General features: G+C 34.1%; 1 protein-coding gene across 1 annotated transcript; it reads right to left on the bottom strand.

The window, feature by feature from the left end:
* Positions 1–3,199: 3,199 nt before the first annotated feature.
* On the bottom strand, positions 3,200–12,595 carry LOC130728264 (signal peptide peptidase-like 4). Its single transcript, XM_057579668.1, has 14 exons — positions 12,244–12,595; positions 10,199–10,357; positions 9,769–9,880; positions 9,361–9,480; positions 9,047–9,198; positions 8,567–8,749; positions 6,496–6,530; positions 5,839–6,001; positions 5,532–5,585; positions 5,224–5,316; positions 4,979–5,121; positions 4,726–4,796; positions 3,979–4,062; positions 3,200–3,754 (listed from the first exon to the last, which is right to left on the bottom strand). Exons 1-14 carry the CDS (start codon positions 12,379–12,381, stop codon positions 3,621–3,623), a joined length of 1,641 nt encoding a protein of 546 aa, XP_057435651.1. The 5' UTR covers positions 12,382–12,595; the 3' UTR covers positions 3,200–3,620.
* Between the last annotated feature and the right edge of the window lie 6,202 nt (positions 12,596–18,797).

Raw genomic sequence — 18,797 nt, 5'->3', positions numbered from 1 at the left:
CAATAAATATTATTAGAGTTCTCTTTGTAAATAAATTAATATTACTCAAATTTAATAATTAATATTTAATAATCAGCATTGGATCATTTTAAAAATATAAGATATTTATTTATTTATTTAATAATGTGAAATATAATACAGTCCATTTGAAAAAAAAATAAGCAATAAGTTTTAAATGCCATCAAAAACGTTGTTTTACCATTTTTTGTACTTTTTACTCAGAAAGTCATTTTTTGGGAAGGGCAATCACAATTTCCCAAACAAATTTACACATATTAAAATTGAGAAAAATAAAGTAATATCATATTTTTCAACTATAATAAGATATAAATTAAATAGATTAAGTATTATGTACGTTGTAAATTTATATTTATTTAACTTTGGTCGTAATATATCTATTAACCTTGCTCAAAATTGTTTTTACTAATATATTATAAGATCATAAAACTATATTGAGATTTGTTCGTCAAATAAAACACACATACATTATAGTTAATAGTAAATACATTATAGTGTCATTTTTCAATTTAAACAATTTAATTTAAATTATTTATTGATAACATTATTTTATCAATAATCAAGTTTAATTTTCGTTATTTTTCCCTGATGCAAAATTCAAGTCAATTTTTATGTTTATGAATATTATTATTCAATTTAGGTTGTTAAATTACTTTTGACAATACAATTTTTCACTTTTTTATTTTATTATTTAATATATTAATTACAAAGAAATTGCTTCCTTTATTTTAATGCAAAAGTAGGAAGATTTTACAGCTTAATATATTTAATTAAAATTTAATGATAATTAAATTAAAAAATAAATTACTATGGCTAATATATTTGTTAAAAAATATTTTTTTATCTAATTAAATATTTTATTAAATTATTATATTAATGCGTAGTTTTTGTATATTAGAGTGTCTTGTTTCATTTTTTTTTTCCGCTCTTTTTTAAAGAACTAAAGTGTTATATTTCAGGAGTCTTTTGTCATGTTCTATTCTAACTTATACAACAAACATGTAAATTTAGTTGGTAGTTGAATAAATAATTGATCTAAAAAATTTATTGATCAATTTTTAGTTTAGTTTAATGTATATAATACAAATAATTTTTTTTAGTTTTTTGGTGTATTTATAACAAAATTTCAATTGAGTTATACATTTTTGTAGGTAGTTGAATAGCTAATGACTTAGAAAAATTGATTCATTTTTTATATTTTAATTTAATTTATTTACTACAAAGGAAAATGTTAATACAAAGGTTAATTAAAAGTAACTTTTACATTTTAGTAGGTAGTGTAAAAAATAATAATGAGTTTTATTTGTTATTTTTTTAAAATTCCTCAACTTATGATGGATAATTATTATAAAATTATTTTTAATTTTAATATATAACAAATTATAAAGTCTTAAAATTAAAAAGAAGTATAAAAATTACTATTAACTATCTAATATTTTTTTTTAGGAAGCAGAAATAAAATTTAATATTTTTGTTAATGTAAAGTTAGTCAATTTCAGTTAAATTTCCCTCATGTAGTAATTAATAATTAAAATTAAAATAATATTAATATTTAATTTAAAATATGAGAAATTGAAAAGTTTAACAATTACTAATTAATAATTACTAATAAGTGGATGTATATTGGAAGTTGAATAGAAATTTCTTTAACTTTCTTTTTTTATTGCATTTAATACTTTTAGCTCAAGTGAGCTTTACATATATATATAGAAGATTAGCATACCACATGAGAAAATTAATCCATAAAGTTAGTACATAGTAGTCTATGATTTTTTTCCGAAAGTAAAAAGAATGATATATTAATAAGAAAATAGTCAAGAAAACCCCCCTTCTCAAATGGGATCAAAGTCAGAACCAACCTAAAGAAACTTCAAAAAAGGACCAATTCCAGAAAAAACCAATCGCCCATAAGAATCTAAAAACCAGCCCCCAACACCCAATAGATTGCCAAACAGAAACAAAAAAGCCTGCAAGAAAAGCCCACAAAACCCACAACTAGTAAAGACCAAACCTCCCTCTACACAAGCTAAGGAAGCCTTCTCGCCGAAATCTGAGTTGCAATCTCGAAAAGCGTGGTGTCATCTGACCAATTGTACTCCAAATCAAATCTTTTTCCCACCAGAAGAGCACTCCTCGCGTCGAGTCATGATGCCATAAGGATTGGAACTCCTCTGGAAGCACCATCAACTCTTTCCCTGTCGTCGTCGCATTGCCGTCATCAGTTGTTGTCACACCAGTGCAGGACACATAGTGCCCCTTCTTCAAGCTTCCATTTTCCCCCACCTACTTAAGTCTGCCCCTTGGCCTGGGAATTTTCACAACCTCTCTAGGTGAAGAAGGCTGAGGCACTCCCAAGTTGTCAGAGTCAGCAGTAGGCTTGTAAACAGGAGCAATGGGGACAAGCTCAGGGAAGAGCACTAAAGGGGGAAACCTAGAAGAAACTGGCCCCTCCCTGTCCAAACCCTCAAACATGGCATCTTCTTCCTCAGAACACACTTAGTAGTCTATGTTAATGAATAATTAGTTTATATGTTTATTATCATAATATAAATAAAAAAGTAAATATTAATTGAGTAATAGCAAGTGATAAGAAAAAAATTGAATATTGAAATAATTTAATTTGGGGTTAGGGTACTGAAAATGAATAGAGGGTTGTTATCCTATCATGTCATAATAAGTTATAGACCAGCTCCCCTTACGATAAAATTTACACAAGGTAAGATAAGAGACGAAATTGCATTTGTTGACGCAACAAAGAGCGGATTACTGCAAGATATAACTACACTTATCTTGTGTCTTTATCCAGACCACCAAACAAATCCTAAATATCTTACTTTAAATTAGTTACTTTAAACTCTTTTTCACAGCAGTGTATTTTATTTTTATCTTCACTATAAACTTTTTTTAACAAGAGTACTCTTTTTAAGTCTTTGGAGTTTAGACTTCGATGCTAGTTCTCAAATTGATAATGTCTAGTTGCCCTCTAACTTCATTTCATCAATTCTTCCTGATTTTATCTGAGCTTTATATGGATCATTTGGACGTTGCTTCTTTGGGTTGATATCCACTCAAATTAGTTAAAGTTGTTGGTGAAAGTAAGCCTCATTCAGCACTGCAAGCGTGTGTGATTGATTGTTATTTTCATGACATGCAATAATCTTGCAGAAAATGAAAATTAAGCTAACCTCAAATTCACAATTTCTTTATATTTTTCAAATAATAGTTATATTGATGGTATTCATCTTCATACAGCTCATGTTACTGGCTTTGAAATCCTCTTCCTGTCTTCTCTGGTGATTGAAAGTTGTCACCACGCATGTCACCCTTGTGGAAGGAAAACCTCTAAAAGATAATCATAAAGAACAATGTTCCTGAGCTGAAGCCATAACCAGGGAACAAAATCTCTTAAATTTCCTAACATCAGATCATCTTCTAACCCCATCTCCTAAATTGGAAAAAAAAGATCTAATCATTTTGCTGCTGATTACAGTACATGTTATCATATCATTTGGCTAAGTTTTGTTATGACAAAGTTACAAATGTTACATGATTTCCTAAGGTTTTTGGTATAAGTTTCCTGTGAAGAACATCTAGGATTCTTTCTATTCTGCTAAGGATTTCTGGTCCATTGATTGATGATGATCCTCTTGGATGTGAGGGCAAGGCACTCTTGGCTTCCCTCTTGTCCATAAAATCTCGAGTTCACCTCTCTTCTTTCCCAATGACAAAAAGGTTCCTGCAGATACAGAAGAAGATTTCAAAAACTAGTACTGGTTTTCACAGTCATGCTGTAGCCAAATATACCTCATGGTACACAAGGGAGCATTCTCCTTTGGCAGGGAAACATCAAGCATTGAAGTGAAATAATCAATTGTAAGAAACATGAGTAAAGCTTTGCATGTCCATTCAACAACCCATTTTTGAATATTTCTTTCTGCATGAAAATTTAATTGTACTAACCAAGTGTAAATGGGACAATATAAAGCAAAGCTGGTTGACCATGCCCATCCATCAAGTTCAAAGCTAAGTATGTCACAAGGAGACCTGCAGATCAAAATTCAAGGAATTTGATGTGAAAACCAAGCAAATTTGTAATAGAATAGTATTTAAATGTTGTATTTGCCCTGGCTGATTTTTTTGGAAATATACTTCAAAAAGTATTCCATTGAATGTATTTTCCCCTAGATCCCGGAATAGCGATATGGACTGAATGTCCTGTCCATGCCAAGTAGTTAACTCCAAAGAATCCTGACAAATGATGACTGAGGCGGGATTCAGCATTTTTATACCATGAAACGCTCAATTTCCATTTTGGTTGTAGTTGTAGTTATAACCAGCCCCATAGTAAAGATTGGGCTGGCAGGATTTTGGCCTAGAAGTTCCTGAGCAGGAAGGGGCGTAACTACACTATAAAAAAGGGGCGGTCGTTCCCCCAAGAGAAAATAATTTCTAATAGAATAGTATTTAAATGTTGTACTTGCCCTCCCTGAAATTTTTTATATTGCATCCTATAATTAGTTTTGTTTATTTTGTTTTAACATGTGCTAAATATCCAGCCCTCTTATTCATTTTTTCCGGTTCTGTCTTTGTGAGTAGGCCTTATTTAAGCTCGAAAGTAAGCTGGCCAACGTTTCCAAGGAAAATTACCCTCATGAGTGTTGACACATTCTGTCAATGAAAACTAACCCCAGAATAAACATAGCATACCTAAACCATAAGCAGTCATTGCATACAAGAAGTATCCAGCTCGGAGGTTCTTCTTTGCCAACCAATCATACCTGTAAAAGTTATCAAGAGATTAAGTTCATGAACCATTAAGAGTTAAGACAACTTTTTCTCTCCATATATCTATTCATTTTTAGAAGAAGTTGGTGTGGACTTGAATTTTAAGACTAAAATGAACATTAATAGTCCAAGGAATAGGATGAATAAAACATCCATGTGTGACTTTTAATTCAACCTCAGTGAAAATGCTACTAGAAGCCCTGGTAAGATTATGTCCCCAAAACCAATCACGCTGTAACCACCCCAAGGATCAAACAAACGTGGTATCTTGAGTAGCATGGGGATACCGTCTTCTCTGCTTTTATCACCTCGAGCTACCTGCAAAGAAGTGAAAACGTTGAATTAAGTTTTCGGTTGAGGGGGGATCATGTTATATGAGGCCGAAACTGAGCTTAGTAAAGAATGCTTGAAAACACTCACCACTATCATCACACTCTCGTGGAACCACCATTTAGAGACAAACACCCAGAAGATGTCGTATAGGAAGGCACAACTGAGAAGAACAGTTCCAACCTTATGGAGAAGAATGTATACATTAGTGTCTTTTTCATAATAAAAGGTCATAGTATACACTAAATTCATATTCAACTGTTTCAATGAGACAAAGACTCCATATATGCACCCCAAGATTAAACTTCAAGAGTATCAACAAAAACCTAATGGCAGATTCTGCCAGAGGCCTTTAAAAACCAGAAACAGTGACAAAATGAAGAATAAATAATGATTACCTTGAGATTTGGTATGTGGACAATCTGAAGAACTGTAATTATCAATGCAATACCCTGAATGAAAAAATAAAAATTTGAATGAAAAAGAGAAATATTTTATTAATTCATGTCTTTATTTTAACTACTGTCAGATGAAGATATCTGATTCAATACTCATTTCATAATTTTATACCAACATTCTAATGGTTAGGAAGAAAATATGCAATTTGCAAAAAGAAGCTGCAAATTTCTATATTTTACCGGCGCATAAAAAATGAACAGAATACAAAGAACGTAAGAAGAAATGTGATAAAAGTACTATTCTTACGAGAATATCTTGACCAATCCAAGCAAACGATTCATGGTGAAAAACTCCCCAAAGGACAGAAAACACTATGCAGAAGGGAGTAACAGCAAGTGTCAGATATGATACAGCTCCAAAGAAAGGTGCTTTCACAAATGTTTGTCCAGCATGTTGGAACCATCTGAAACTATAAACTTCAAGCTGTCAATTATGTATCATTTTGGGAGAATCTAATACAATAAACTAACTAATATAGCCATAAACTTCACACTGAGATTGTTTCTTTTCAAAGAACATTGATTTTTGGCAAAACTCATATTAGAGGGAAAAAAACCTTGCCGGAGCAAAACTTGGTCCATAGAAGTGAGTTACATCCGTCAGGACAAGGTATATGGAGATGAACTGAGAACTAGTTCAATTATCTTCCCCCCCCCCCCTAATGCATAACTACCATAATCAAACTAATAAACAAAGCATATCATAGTTTAAGATCATGAATTATACATCACCAACAAGATCTTTGGGTCAACATTGGTAATTAAAAGCAGAAGATAACTTGCTCAACAAGACTGCTACAAATTCAAAACAAAAGTCTACAAATTAATTATCAAAGCCTACTTTCACCCAATCCATCTTCTTCATATGGGTTTGCCCATGAGAAAACAAGGATACAAGACTTACCAAGATAACAGACCCACCAAGCAAGTTTGCAGTCCCTGAAAGCATGTAAGGAATAAAGATTCAGCAGCTACATATACATAACATCATGCTACAATCCAATGACTGGCGCCTCATTATAAATCCTGATATCAGGTCTGAATGTATATGGCTTGATATAAAATGATATTAACCTGAATTTGGTGATGCCGCGTGTTTCGCAGGGTATGATAAAAGTTAACACATCATATACAAATACTCCTCAAGTAAAGTATTTAATTCAAGTTTGTTATGTTATTAACTTTTAAGAAATAAAAGTTCATAAGGCATAAAACCACACTGCACGATCACTGATTGATATGTATGTCGAGATTAATAAAACTCTAATCCGAGTTGAGATTCATAACTACCAACAGATTTGGGCGGTCTTACTGGCTTGATCCTCATGATGACTATATCTTTATATATGCATCAGTAATAGGCTTCTTTTAAAATATTCAGATGCATTTTCTTTTACTATCTATCTATTGCTATATAATTTATTAAATTTAATCTTATTATTGTGTTTTTATATTGTATTATATGTATCTTTTAATTAATTTAAATAATATTATTGAAAAAATTGAGACTTCAATAACATATTATTAATCGTTACCTTGGCAAATGGTACCCTAGCGCAGTCCAAGAGGGTGGTACTACCATCCTCTTCCCTCTATTTATGGGTTCCATGCTTTATATTCTTATGGTTTCTAATGCTAAACTTCAGCCCAGTCGGGGGGCCACGTTCATACCTAAGGTATAGAAGCCTGCTTGGGACATAAATAATCTAAGTGTCACTCCTCCGAGTATCACCTTCACAGTCAGTGTGGTACGTCAATTTCTTAATTCTCCTTGTGCAGGACATTGGGATGAAGTTATTCGCATTCTAAAACACATCAAACGAGATTCAAAAAAAGAAAAAAGATCCCTTGTGTGAAGACAAAGGTCAAACTCAAATTTTGAGATATCCAAATTGTCTTCCCATATAAAGCACTTCAGTAGCCATATCTCTAACCAATCTGGGACTTAACACACCCCCCCCCCCCTCATGTCCAGAACATCTGGATGCATGGAGGTCAATTATCATGCCCATATCCATGTCCATCATTGGATATCTTCAGAGGGCGACTAGGTGACCCAACAATAAGGACAGACTCTGATGCCATATTAGAATTTGGGAGGCCTAACTCTACCCCAAAAGCTAGCTAGTGAGGTGAGGATTGTCTTCCCATATATAAGCACTTCAGTAGTCATATCTCTAACCAATGCGAGACTTAACAAGATCCACCTCCGAGTATTGCATTTTATTGGTGACAATTTGGTTTCCTAAAAAATCAAGAAACATAATTTTGCAAGATCAAGCTCAAAAACGAAATGTTGAGCCATGACTTCAACTACTTGTGAACTCATCTGATTCAGAGAGATTCTTAAAGAACTAAGGTTTGAGAAAGTTACATAGGTCATAGGTGACACTTATTTGTAATAATCAAGATTTCTTTCCTGAATTTTAATTTTCCATGAGATGGAATGTGATTTCATCAGGGTGATCTTATCTCAAGACATCACTAGCTTCATTAATTCCAATGATCAATTGTCAGATGTCTTCACCAAGTACTCGAGAGGTCTGTGAATTAGTTATATCATATACGTAAGAGCTTAGGTGCATACGATTTATATGCTCCAGCTTGAGGTGAGTTTTAGAAATCATGCAAATAGAGTAATTAGGTGTTGTATATTATTGTGATTACAGTAATTAGGGTAGCTACGAATCCTTATATTTATGACTCTTATTATATATATTATCCTCTGTTTGGAATTGAGTTGCACCGATTCACTCACATGTATTCTTGTTTTATTTTTCTCCATCTCAGCAATTGATAAGGGTATACACGTGAAACTCTAACAAACCACCCAAGACTTATCAAGTTTTTTGAAGAAAATGCAAATGATGATGAGAAAAGTATGGTAATATGGGTGGTCAGTAAATTGATTAGAGGGATGCCGTAGGGAAGAATTGTAATCAACAAGAACCAAACCTGAGAAAGCATTAACTCACCTCAACCCCACCAATGCAAAATAGAACCACCAGAACGTCAATAAACCAGGCTGACATTAATTTGTAAAGCATAACCAAGAAACATGAAGCAATAACAACAAATGCGATCGCTGCTGTAGTACTGATTTCCACAAAAGCACTTGAACCAGTATCTCCTATATTTAGATACTCAGCTGAAGCATCCTGCAAGTGTAACGTTTTATTAGTAATGGGATTAATGAGAAGAGAGCCTCCTTTATAAAGAAAAAAAATTAGTTCATCTCGAAAAGAGAATCAAAGTTTTGTTTTGAGTAAGCCTCTATGAAAGGTCTACAAGGAACATGAAAGCTTCATTGTTTTAATGAGTTGATTTGTCTTTTAAGTATTTCTTGTGCGTGTCTTTGTTAAGTTTCATATTATTTTTATTATCATCACGCAAATAATATATCATTCATAATAAGAAAATGAATAAAGTTGACATGCAAAGGAACTATAGGCAACCTTTAATAGCTTCTCTTGCTCTGTAGCAGCCTCTCGGGCAGTCCAGGCAGACCAATAAGAAGCACAGAGAATAGAACCAACCGCCATAAGCCATAAAAAGACTTCAGCAACATCAACCATTGGGCGCCGTGGAGAGTATAACTGCACAGACACTTAAAAGTGGCCGTACAAGCACAAGTGCAAAGTACATCATGTAAGACACGAAACCAAGTCAGTTTTAAAATATGAAGTAATTTTAAATTTCTCTGTGGCCATGGAAAGCATAATTGATTACATGAGAATAGACACATATGCGCAAAGAAAGTGAAATATACCTGTGGACTTGTTTAGTATATGATTTTCCAAGTTCTCGCCAGCATATTGTGGAAGCATGACAGCAGGTATTCCAATATCAATATCAGTTTCATTCTCTTCACAAACCATCTTGAAAAGTTCTGCATAAAAAGGACAAAACAAAATTGCCTAAAAAAACCGAATATCCTTTTTGCAAAATTTAAAATAAGGCGAAAACTTTATTTAGCATCTTTTTAAACAATAAATCACTAGTGCTATTAGAATTTTGGCTATGCCTATTTTTACCCCAAAAACTAACTTAATGGGGGAGGAGCCCGAGCTTTATAAGAACTACATTGACCATATCTCTAATCTATGTGAGATCTCAACAATCACCTTAAACTGTAACATAACATGGTAATAATGAAAAGGAAAATGCATGCTAATACCTGCACGGTTATTTATAATGAGGATGGCTGAAGCCCCAGCTTCTTCCGCTATATTTGCCTTGGTTGTGAAACTACACTGTCCTCGGTACACCAAAATAATCTCCCCAGTGAGCTAACAAAATTGCAAGGCACTCCAATATTAGTAAAAAGAATATTAAAAAAGGAAAATGCTAACAACACTGATTTTAACACTTTTTATCCAACACTCACATTTATTGGTTGAAATTCATCTGGGGTCCACTAAAAATCTGGGTCCCACTTCCAACTTAGTGGGACTTACATTAATTTCAATCAATAAATGAGAGTGTTGGAGTGAGTGTTGCAAGTACCCCACATTACAAATCAGAGCTTTTAATATGGACATCTATGCTTCACATGCTCAGAAGTTCCATATGGTAAGTTCAACAGACTACGTATAAAACTATAATACCTTATTCTTAGGCTTGCTACAACAATCAGGAGGGTCTGCAATGGCAACTCTAGTATGGTTAGCACGTTTTTCTTTTGATTCCAAGGTCGGGCCAAATCTTGCACCAACACCAACATACTCACAACTTACGACCCCATCAATCCAAGTAGGGACTTTAACCTAACAAAAGACATATTGGTCAAAGTTGTTTAAAAAAAAAAAACTCATTCATACTTATCAATACTCTATGAAAATAGCAACAGGCCACATAGTAGTTTGCTAAAAGCCTGAAGAACATAAGCTAAAAAAATTGCAGATTTCGTCTTTAAATTTCACAGAATATCCTTTTATCGATTAGTTGGTCATCATCAATTCATCACCATTGTAAAGATGGAAAAGAATTAAAGGAGAGAGAAAGAGAGATTGGGAAACAGTAATAGGATACACTGTTAGGTGCACTATATGTATAATATTAGGTTAAGACATTGGGTATGTGGGTCTCATCTATATATTGCCTTCAACTAGCCCATTCTAATGAATATATGACTCCAGATTGCATTCACAATAATCTTCCCCTCAAGTGTGAGTCACCATCACATTACTATGCTCCCCCTCAGCGGGCTTGTAAATGTACTGCCATTCTAACTTATAGCACCAACGAGACACACCGTCCAACCATCATATTCCCAAGAAGACTTTTGATACAAGAAGTCACCCATGGTCATCACCACTAGCTTTGATACCATGTAAAGATGGAAAAGAATTAAAGGATATATATATATATATATAGAGAGAGAGAGAGAGAGAGATTGGGAGACTGTAATAGCATACATTACAAGGTGCAATCTCCCTGATATATATTATACTAGGTTAAGAAAGATGTAAAATGTGTAGTGCTAGTGCAAAGTACAAATTACACATTACAAGTACATATGGGTCTGACCCATACATTTTCATGAATCTACGTCTAATTCATAACCCTAACTCTTAACAACTATGTTCCTTTTCAAATTTTGAATGCATTCAAGCACTCAACATTTACTTCTTTCATTATAAAAATCAGGCCATCAAGGAAGGCCTATCAAGAAGAAAGAGACATATACCTGAACAAATTTATGGGAATATGTAAAGGTTTTCAGGTAATTAAGTGGTATCCAGAAAACAAGTCTATCTGAGTCAACAGACAATGTTTAAGTGGCTCTGATACCATCATAGAAGAGCTGATTGAGAGGAGAGAGTGTGTAACTGGAAAACAGAAAATGATATTATTGATTGCACTCTCTAATCATTGAGTATATATATATATATATGTGTATAGCTGTACATCTAACTATACAATCTAACATATACTCTATTAAACCTCAGGTGAGAAAGATGAGAGCTAGTCTGATTGTTTGGATAAGCAGCAGGATAAAGAGTTATGAAATTGAAGATGCCATACCAAAGTTAGTAACTAAAATTATCATACTTGAATCACATGACAAAGATCTTCCCATAATCCCATTGCAAAAGACAGGAAAAAAATTCAAGGTGAAAAAGATTCACAACACAATTAAACAGGGCAGCACCTCACAAACATACCTACAGAAAGCAGTTCAACTAAATCACTCTGGTATTATTGTTTTTCCCTCATTTTCTTAACAACATGAAAAGTGATGCTAGAGATTAATACATTGAAAAAAAAAAAAAACTGGTATCCATTAATTGAAAGAGACAGATGCTACAAGCAATCAAAAATATAACTGCGTCTTGTGTCAGAGAACAGTAAAAATTGAACAAACACCCTAGCATAATTCATTGGAAGAGAGAAGAGAGGGGCAGAAAAAGATCTCAAATTTCCAAAATAGAATTTGAATTTTAATCCTATCCAACTCCTTAACTTTCCTAAGTAATAAAAAAAATAGAATTAAGAAGAAAAAAAATCATTGCTCTATCAAATCCTAAACATGTTTCTCCACTTTCCCAACATCCAATCAAACCAAAAATCCCCAAAATCAATAAGCAGAAATAATGGCATTTTCACAACAAGCTCAGCAAGCAAAATTCATAGTAATTTTTGTGTGTACCAGAACGAAGTTGTTGTCACAGCCAGGCCTCTTGGGAGCAACGTTATCAGGGTGTACTATATCTCCAGCCAAACTCAAAGTGACAAGAACCATGAACACAGAACACACAACAGCAAAAACAGCACCAAGTGGAACCATGTTTTTTGAGAGCTGAGAGCTGAGAATAGAGATTGTAGATGCAAAATTGAGGAGAGAAAACAAAAGGGTTTGTGGTATCAAAGGTAAAGATGATATCTTTGAATGAAAAAAAGAGGATGAAGGACAGACAGAAGAAGAAGTGGAATTGGATGTAGTGAGAGAAAGAGTGAGAGAGATAGAGAGAGAAAGAGACAGAGAGGTTTTTAACTTTTTTTCTTTTTCTAATTTTTTTTTTTTTTTGTGTTTGTCGAATGTAAGTGTTGTTAACATGAGGAAAACACCGCGTGGTAACCGTTGAACTGAAATTTCCCAATTCGAAGGTTCATGTTTCGGTGGGTTGGCCACGAGCTTCTTGTGTGCGTGAATTCCACGCTACATTCAAGGGTGATGATATAGTGTAAAGTCAACTTATGAATGCGTATAATAATGCATAAAGTGATAGCAACGTGTCTAATAATAGTTAAAGAGAAAGATTGATGAAAAGTATGTATCATTGCATAGTGAGATAGTGTGATATTTCACAACAATGATATATACATACCTCATGTTTTAAACACTTTATTTTCATCTATTTTTATTTTTATCTCTCTCTTCTTATCATTTATCACATCTCATATTTTCTCTCTCTTACTTTTTCTTTTCTACCTATCTCTCTCATCTCCACCTCTCTTCATCTCATCTTAGAGGTGTGAACATAACATTATTATTCGATATTTCACGATGAGAATTCCTTTACTTTCATTCACATGATTTTGTTAGGATAGAATTTTACTATGACAACTTTGTGTGATAAGAGATATCCACTCTTCTTTTAGTTGTTATTGTCATTGTCACTATCAGTGGCGGATCCAAGACCTTGGGGTTAGGGGGTTCAAAATTTTTAAATGAACACATCGATAAAAATATAATTAAAAACAACTTTAATATGTTTATACATCAGAAAGTATACAAGTCATAGTTAATACAAATAAGTGGGTTTTTGGTGCAAAACATAGTCAACTTGTATAATTTAAAATTTTAAGGGGTTCAAAACAGTTATATAGAGAAATAAGGGCAATTTTTTTTTGTTCAAGGGGCATAAGGTAGATCCGCCCCTGGTCACTACCCTACATCTAATTCCACCACCTTTAAAAGTGTGAAAGTAGTAAAATGTTATTAATAAAAAAGTGAAAATATTAAAATGTCAAATAACAAAAAAAAAAAAATAACAACTCTCAAAACCCCCTCCTCACATTCACATCCTCTCTCATCTTTCTTCTCTCACCAACACCACTCATATTCATCTTATTTTCATACTCATCTTCACACTTATCTTCATACTCATCTCCATCTTCTACTCTCACCTTTTTTTGTCGTCATCGTCGCTCATTTTCATTTGTCTGTTGTTGTCGTCAGTCCACCCCATCGCTAGTCGTCACCGTTACAATTGTCGTTTTCAGATTTGTTTTTTTACAACTAAAACGCACTTTAAAGTACACTTTAAACTAATTCAAGCAATTACTTTATTTTTCTCTTTAACTTTGTTGTTCACTTCGTCTTCATCCGATACAGGAAAAAAAAAATCATTTTTTGGGACTAAAATACTGGAATTTGCAATTTTTGGTCTTTAAAGTGCGTAAAATTAATATTCATGAATTTTATTTAAAGGCAAGTGAAACGTACTCTAAAGTGCGAGTGAAATTTTTTAAGGGCATTTTCAGATTTTACAAATATAAAGAGACATGAATAGATGTGGGTTGCTGACAATAATAACTACCTTTGTTGTACGGACAAGAAACAAAAAAAATTGAGGACATCCAGACTTCAATTATCCAGAATAAGTTGGAGTTTATACATTGTATCTCTCAAGAGAGATAATGGTAGACGTTTATACTCTTGGTTAGAATTCTTATAAACATTCTTTTAAGAGTATTTACAAGATGAAAAAATAGATCTTGATTCCTATGTGATATAGTTGTCTTTATCTATCTTTAGATTGATCAGATGATTGCACTAGCTACTTCTCCAATCTTTACCTCCTTCTTTGGCATAATGGTGATAAACGTTGTTTCATTTATGCCTTTTGTGATGGATCTTGTTAGATTTGGAACTTGTTTCATCGAAGGTCCAATTTGCGGATGCTCTCAATCTGATGAGTTTGATCACTTGATGTTTCATACTTTCAGAATCACCATATAGATATCCTTTTCTAGATGATTCGTCATGTTCTCTTAATTTTGCAAAGGTTCTCAGGTTTGAGTGCTTGATATGATGACCAGAAAAGATTATTGACATGTAGGTCTTGGTGCTGAGAGTTCTTCTTAATGATAATTCTTTTTAGATCTACTTTCTCTCACCCACCATTCAATTTTCCAAGTGTTCCTTATATACTCAAAATTGAAGAAGCATTGTTTATCAAGAGGAGCACTTCAATATTTTCTTATTCTTGAATCGAGTCCCTGCTCTTCCTTAATTCTCTAATAGACTCAGGCTAGCTGTTTCTCCAACATTTTCCTATTCTAGTTACGGTATAGTGTACGTAGTACAGAAAAGTGATATACGAATGACCTCATTTTAAATTCAAGTTTAAGATTTGACTCATTGGTCATTGCATATTGCTTGTCTTGATGTCTTTTCATTCTTTATTCATGTTGTGCATTATGGTTCAACGGGAGTATTTCTGATTTTGATTATTGTATTGTAGAATAAGCATAGATTTAACTTCCAAGATTTGTAGACGTTTCTCTCGCTCATAAGATGTAGACGTTCCATCAACATTTGGCAGACAATAGGACACATGATGATGAGCTTATTGATCTGGTCTTCACACTTGTTTGAAATTGCTTGATAAACGGTGTAATCACTACCCTCAGATTTGATAGACAATGCTAACTTAATTTTGCATTCCTTTTTATTCATGTATTCATATTTCCTGAAACCTTTTTTTTTAGACAAATTAGTATTTCCATATTTCTCAATAATTATATGAATGCAAAATTGTTATCATCAAAACTAAATCAATTTGATCTAGATGTTCATATCTTAACAATCTCCCCTTTTTAGTAATGATAACTCTGTAAGGGCATAGAATTTTGTATTCTTTAGTGAGCATTCAAATAGAGATAAAATAAATTTATTTTAATTTGAAAGCTCCCATTAAGTTTCATGTCTTTTGAGTATTATCCCCCTAACTTGTGTAAAACGATAGTCAGACCCATAACAGTTGAACAGAAGATAGGGTTCAAAAACCCTTTAATAATTGAATCTCTCTATTTATTCTCTCACCCTCACTAACTCTCCCTTGAAGAAGTGTGTTGCTAAGAGGAAAATATTATCTCCTCTTTTGTTTTTAAGAGGAAAATATTGAGTATAATACTTTATTAAATAATGCAAACATCTTGAGACACCATTTTTTTCTCTCAATCTCTTTCTTCTGATTAATTACATCACATTATATATCATATTTATCGGAGGAATTTACGGTGCACAATTGAATGCTTGTGTAAGGTTGCACAAGTGACTTTTGACCTGCAATAGGAGGTTTAGCCGGTTTTTAAAAAATAAATAAAAATACGTATTTATTAATTACAATAATTAACTTGTGATAATTTTAATTAAGTTAATTGATCTATTAAACTTGAATTGTTCATCATCATCAACATAACAGATCTGAAACAAAATAACCCAGAGGAAGAACATAAAATTTTTGCTAAATTTTGATAGTGAAAATTTTGAATATACCGTTACAGAGGAAAAACATATAACATAAAATAAAACATGCTCTCCAATATCATAATTGTTTTGCTAAATCAATATAAATTACAGAAATACAAAGCTTGAACCCAGAAAAAATGGGGTTAGATCTTTACATGAATGTGTTGCTCAAACAGATCTGGAAGAAAGAGGAACCTGGTATATTAATCATCCAGATGTTCCGCGCGCTTAAGATGGAGATCGCTCCGATATGCCTCTCACCCAACCGCAGAAACCCAAAATCGCAACACCAGAAAAAGGTGCGAACTTGGTGATCTGAACCTAGAGAGAGAAGGGATGGTGGCGGTGGCGCGACGAAGCGGTGCTGGACGAGGCCGCGCGTGCGCTGGACGACGCGATGGCAGTTGCGTGGTGCCGGTGCCACGCCGTGTCGGCCCTCCTTGACATGCCATCCACTCGTCTTCCCCAGTCCACAACAACAACCAATCATGGCAACCCCAACCCACCACCGATCTGGTGCTTGTGGTGGTGGTTGGTCCTCCCCTCTTCAGATCTAGAGCAATCGGCGCTGGAACAGGCGAGGAGCGTGACGGCGGAGCTGTTTTGTGGAGGAAAGAAGGAGAAGAGGTGGTGGTGCGGTTGAGAAGGAAGGAAACGGGGTCATGGGGTAGAAGGAGGTGGTGTGGCGGCAAGGCCAAGGAGGTGGTGGTGGCGGCTAGACCATGGGAGAGATGGAGGATGTGGCAGCTAGGATTTTGTGCTTGTAAGAGAAGATGGAGGGTTAATGGATTTCTGTTGGTGAAAATATTTTCTAGTGAAGAAGGAGGGAGAAAAGGAACAAATTAAGATAAAACAAATTTTTGAAATTAATTAAAAGATAAATGTAAAACTTCCTATTTTAGGTTAAAAGCTACATTGTAACCTTACACAAGTTTTTACTTGTGCAGGTTAAATTTTTCCATATTTATCACTTATATTTTCTTTCTTTCTATCTCTCTCTCGTGGCTACACCCAAAGAGTGTTAATTAATCTTTATTCTATAAACCAAAAGGGAAAATGTTCCTTTCACACTTCTCTTTGAGGTGGAAAGAGGTGAAATGGGGAGAGAAATGTGAAGAAAAAAAAATGTAAGAGAGATAAAGTATGAGAGGTGAGAGATATAAATAAAAAGATGTGAAAATATAGTGTTTAAAAAATGAGATGGGTATATATCATTATTGAACCAAAAGCACGCCATAATATAAACCAATTAAAGCAACCATGGTTCAGAACAAGTTGTTGTGGACAGTGTGATGCGCGTGGTGCAATATCTTACATCCAGTACAGACGTTACAGGCTACCCGCTAAACCAGTCGCTGTTTCCGTATGAACCGTACAGATAAGACTGCAGTACGATCCACGAAATTCGACTAATATCCACTGCTTCAGCTACAGCTTTACTCCAACACGTGTCGCAAATTGATTGGAATCTACGAAACACCTTTTTTGTATATTTACATTTGTTATAAAAATTAAAAAAATCATTTCTTTTAACAAAATAGTACTACAAACTAAGTCAGCATAAGCACTCTATTATTTTATGTACCGAAAGAAATTAAATCACACTATTATTTACCATTAATTAACTATCAAGTTGCCGGCTTGGATAAAGCTTTCATTTTCAACTATAAAGCGATTGATCGATAAAATAATAATTTTATTTACCTTTAATTTAATTATTAATTTTTTTAACTTAGATTTAACAGGAAATTTCATTGAAATAAATATAAAAGTATTACACTTATTATATTATATTTTTAAATATTTTAGAATTATATAAATATTCATTTATTTATATATTTAATTTTTTATCCCTATTATAAATTTGAGAAACATGTTATTTATATCCGAGTTTTTTTTTTCGTTACAGTAGGAAAAGTCTTCATAATTATCTTTTAAATGATGTTTTACATCCATCGATCATGTCAAACCAACACATGACCTATATAACATGTCATTAGGAGGTTGATTAACCTAATAGTAACTTGATATGGCGGCGCCGACTATGGCCAACATGGACAAATTTTGATTCTTCTCAATTTCTCTTCATAGGGATCAGAGACCCTGTCTACTTGTGATTGGTGCCTCTGAAATCTTGTTTTGGTTTTTTCTCTTCTCGCGTTGGTTCGTGAATTTTTCTGCTGGAGTTTTTTTCCTGCAACCTTATGAGGAACATGGCCGGAATGGCATACGAAAACTTGGAACCAGACTTTGACCTTGATGGCGACGAAGGAACCGTGATGGACATTGGCCCGGTGGAGGTTGACCCGGATCTGGGGGTCAACGACTGGCTCATAGGCAAGGTGTTATCCCCTCACAAAGTGGAAGCGGGCATCTTCAGGAGCGTGATGCTCCGCTTGTGGGAGTCCAGGAACTGTATTGAGATCAGGAATGTGGGGTTTAACCTGTTCTCCTTTCGTTTTGCAGCGGAAAAGGATAAGGAGCTTGTGCTCCGATCCGGCCCATGGCTCTTCAACCGGCACTTGATTGCACTGAATAACTTTGATCTCACGGTGAATCCGACAAGCATCCCTCTTACACGAGTCCCCATCTGGGTCCAGGCACACGGGCTCCCATACACGATGAGGACGGAGAAAATGGCACGGTCGCTGGGGGCGAAATTTGGAGGGTTCATGGAGTGGGACAAGTACGAGGCTCGCCGGTATGGTGTAAGCTTGCGCATC

The sequence above is a fragment of the Lotus japonicus genome, chromosome 1 (genome assembly GCF_012489685.1).
Source record: "Lotus japonicus ecotype B-129 chromosome 1, LjGifu_v1.2".
NCBI classification, from domain to species: Eukaryota; Viridiplantae; Streptophyta; class Magnoliopsida; order Fabales; family Fabaceae; genus Lotus; species Lotus japonicus.
The sequence above is the reverse complement of the archived record's forward strand: the minus strand, read 5'-3'. Positions and strand labels throughout refer to the sequence as shown.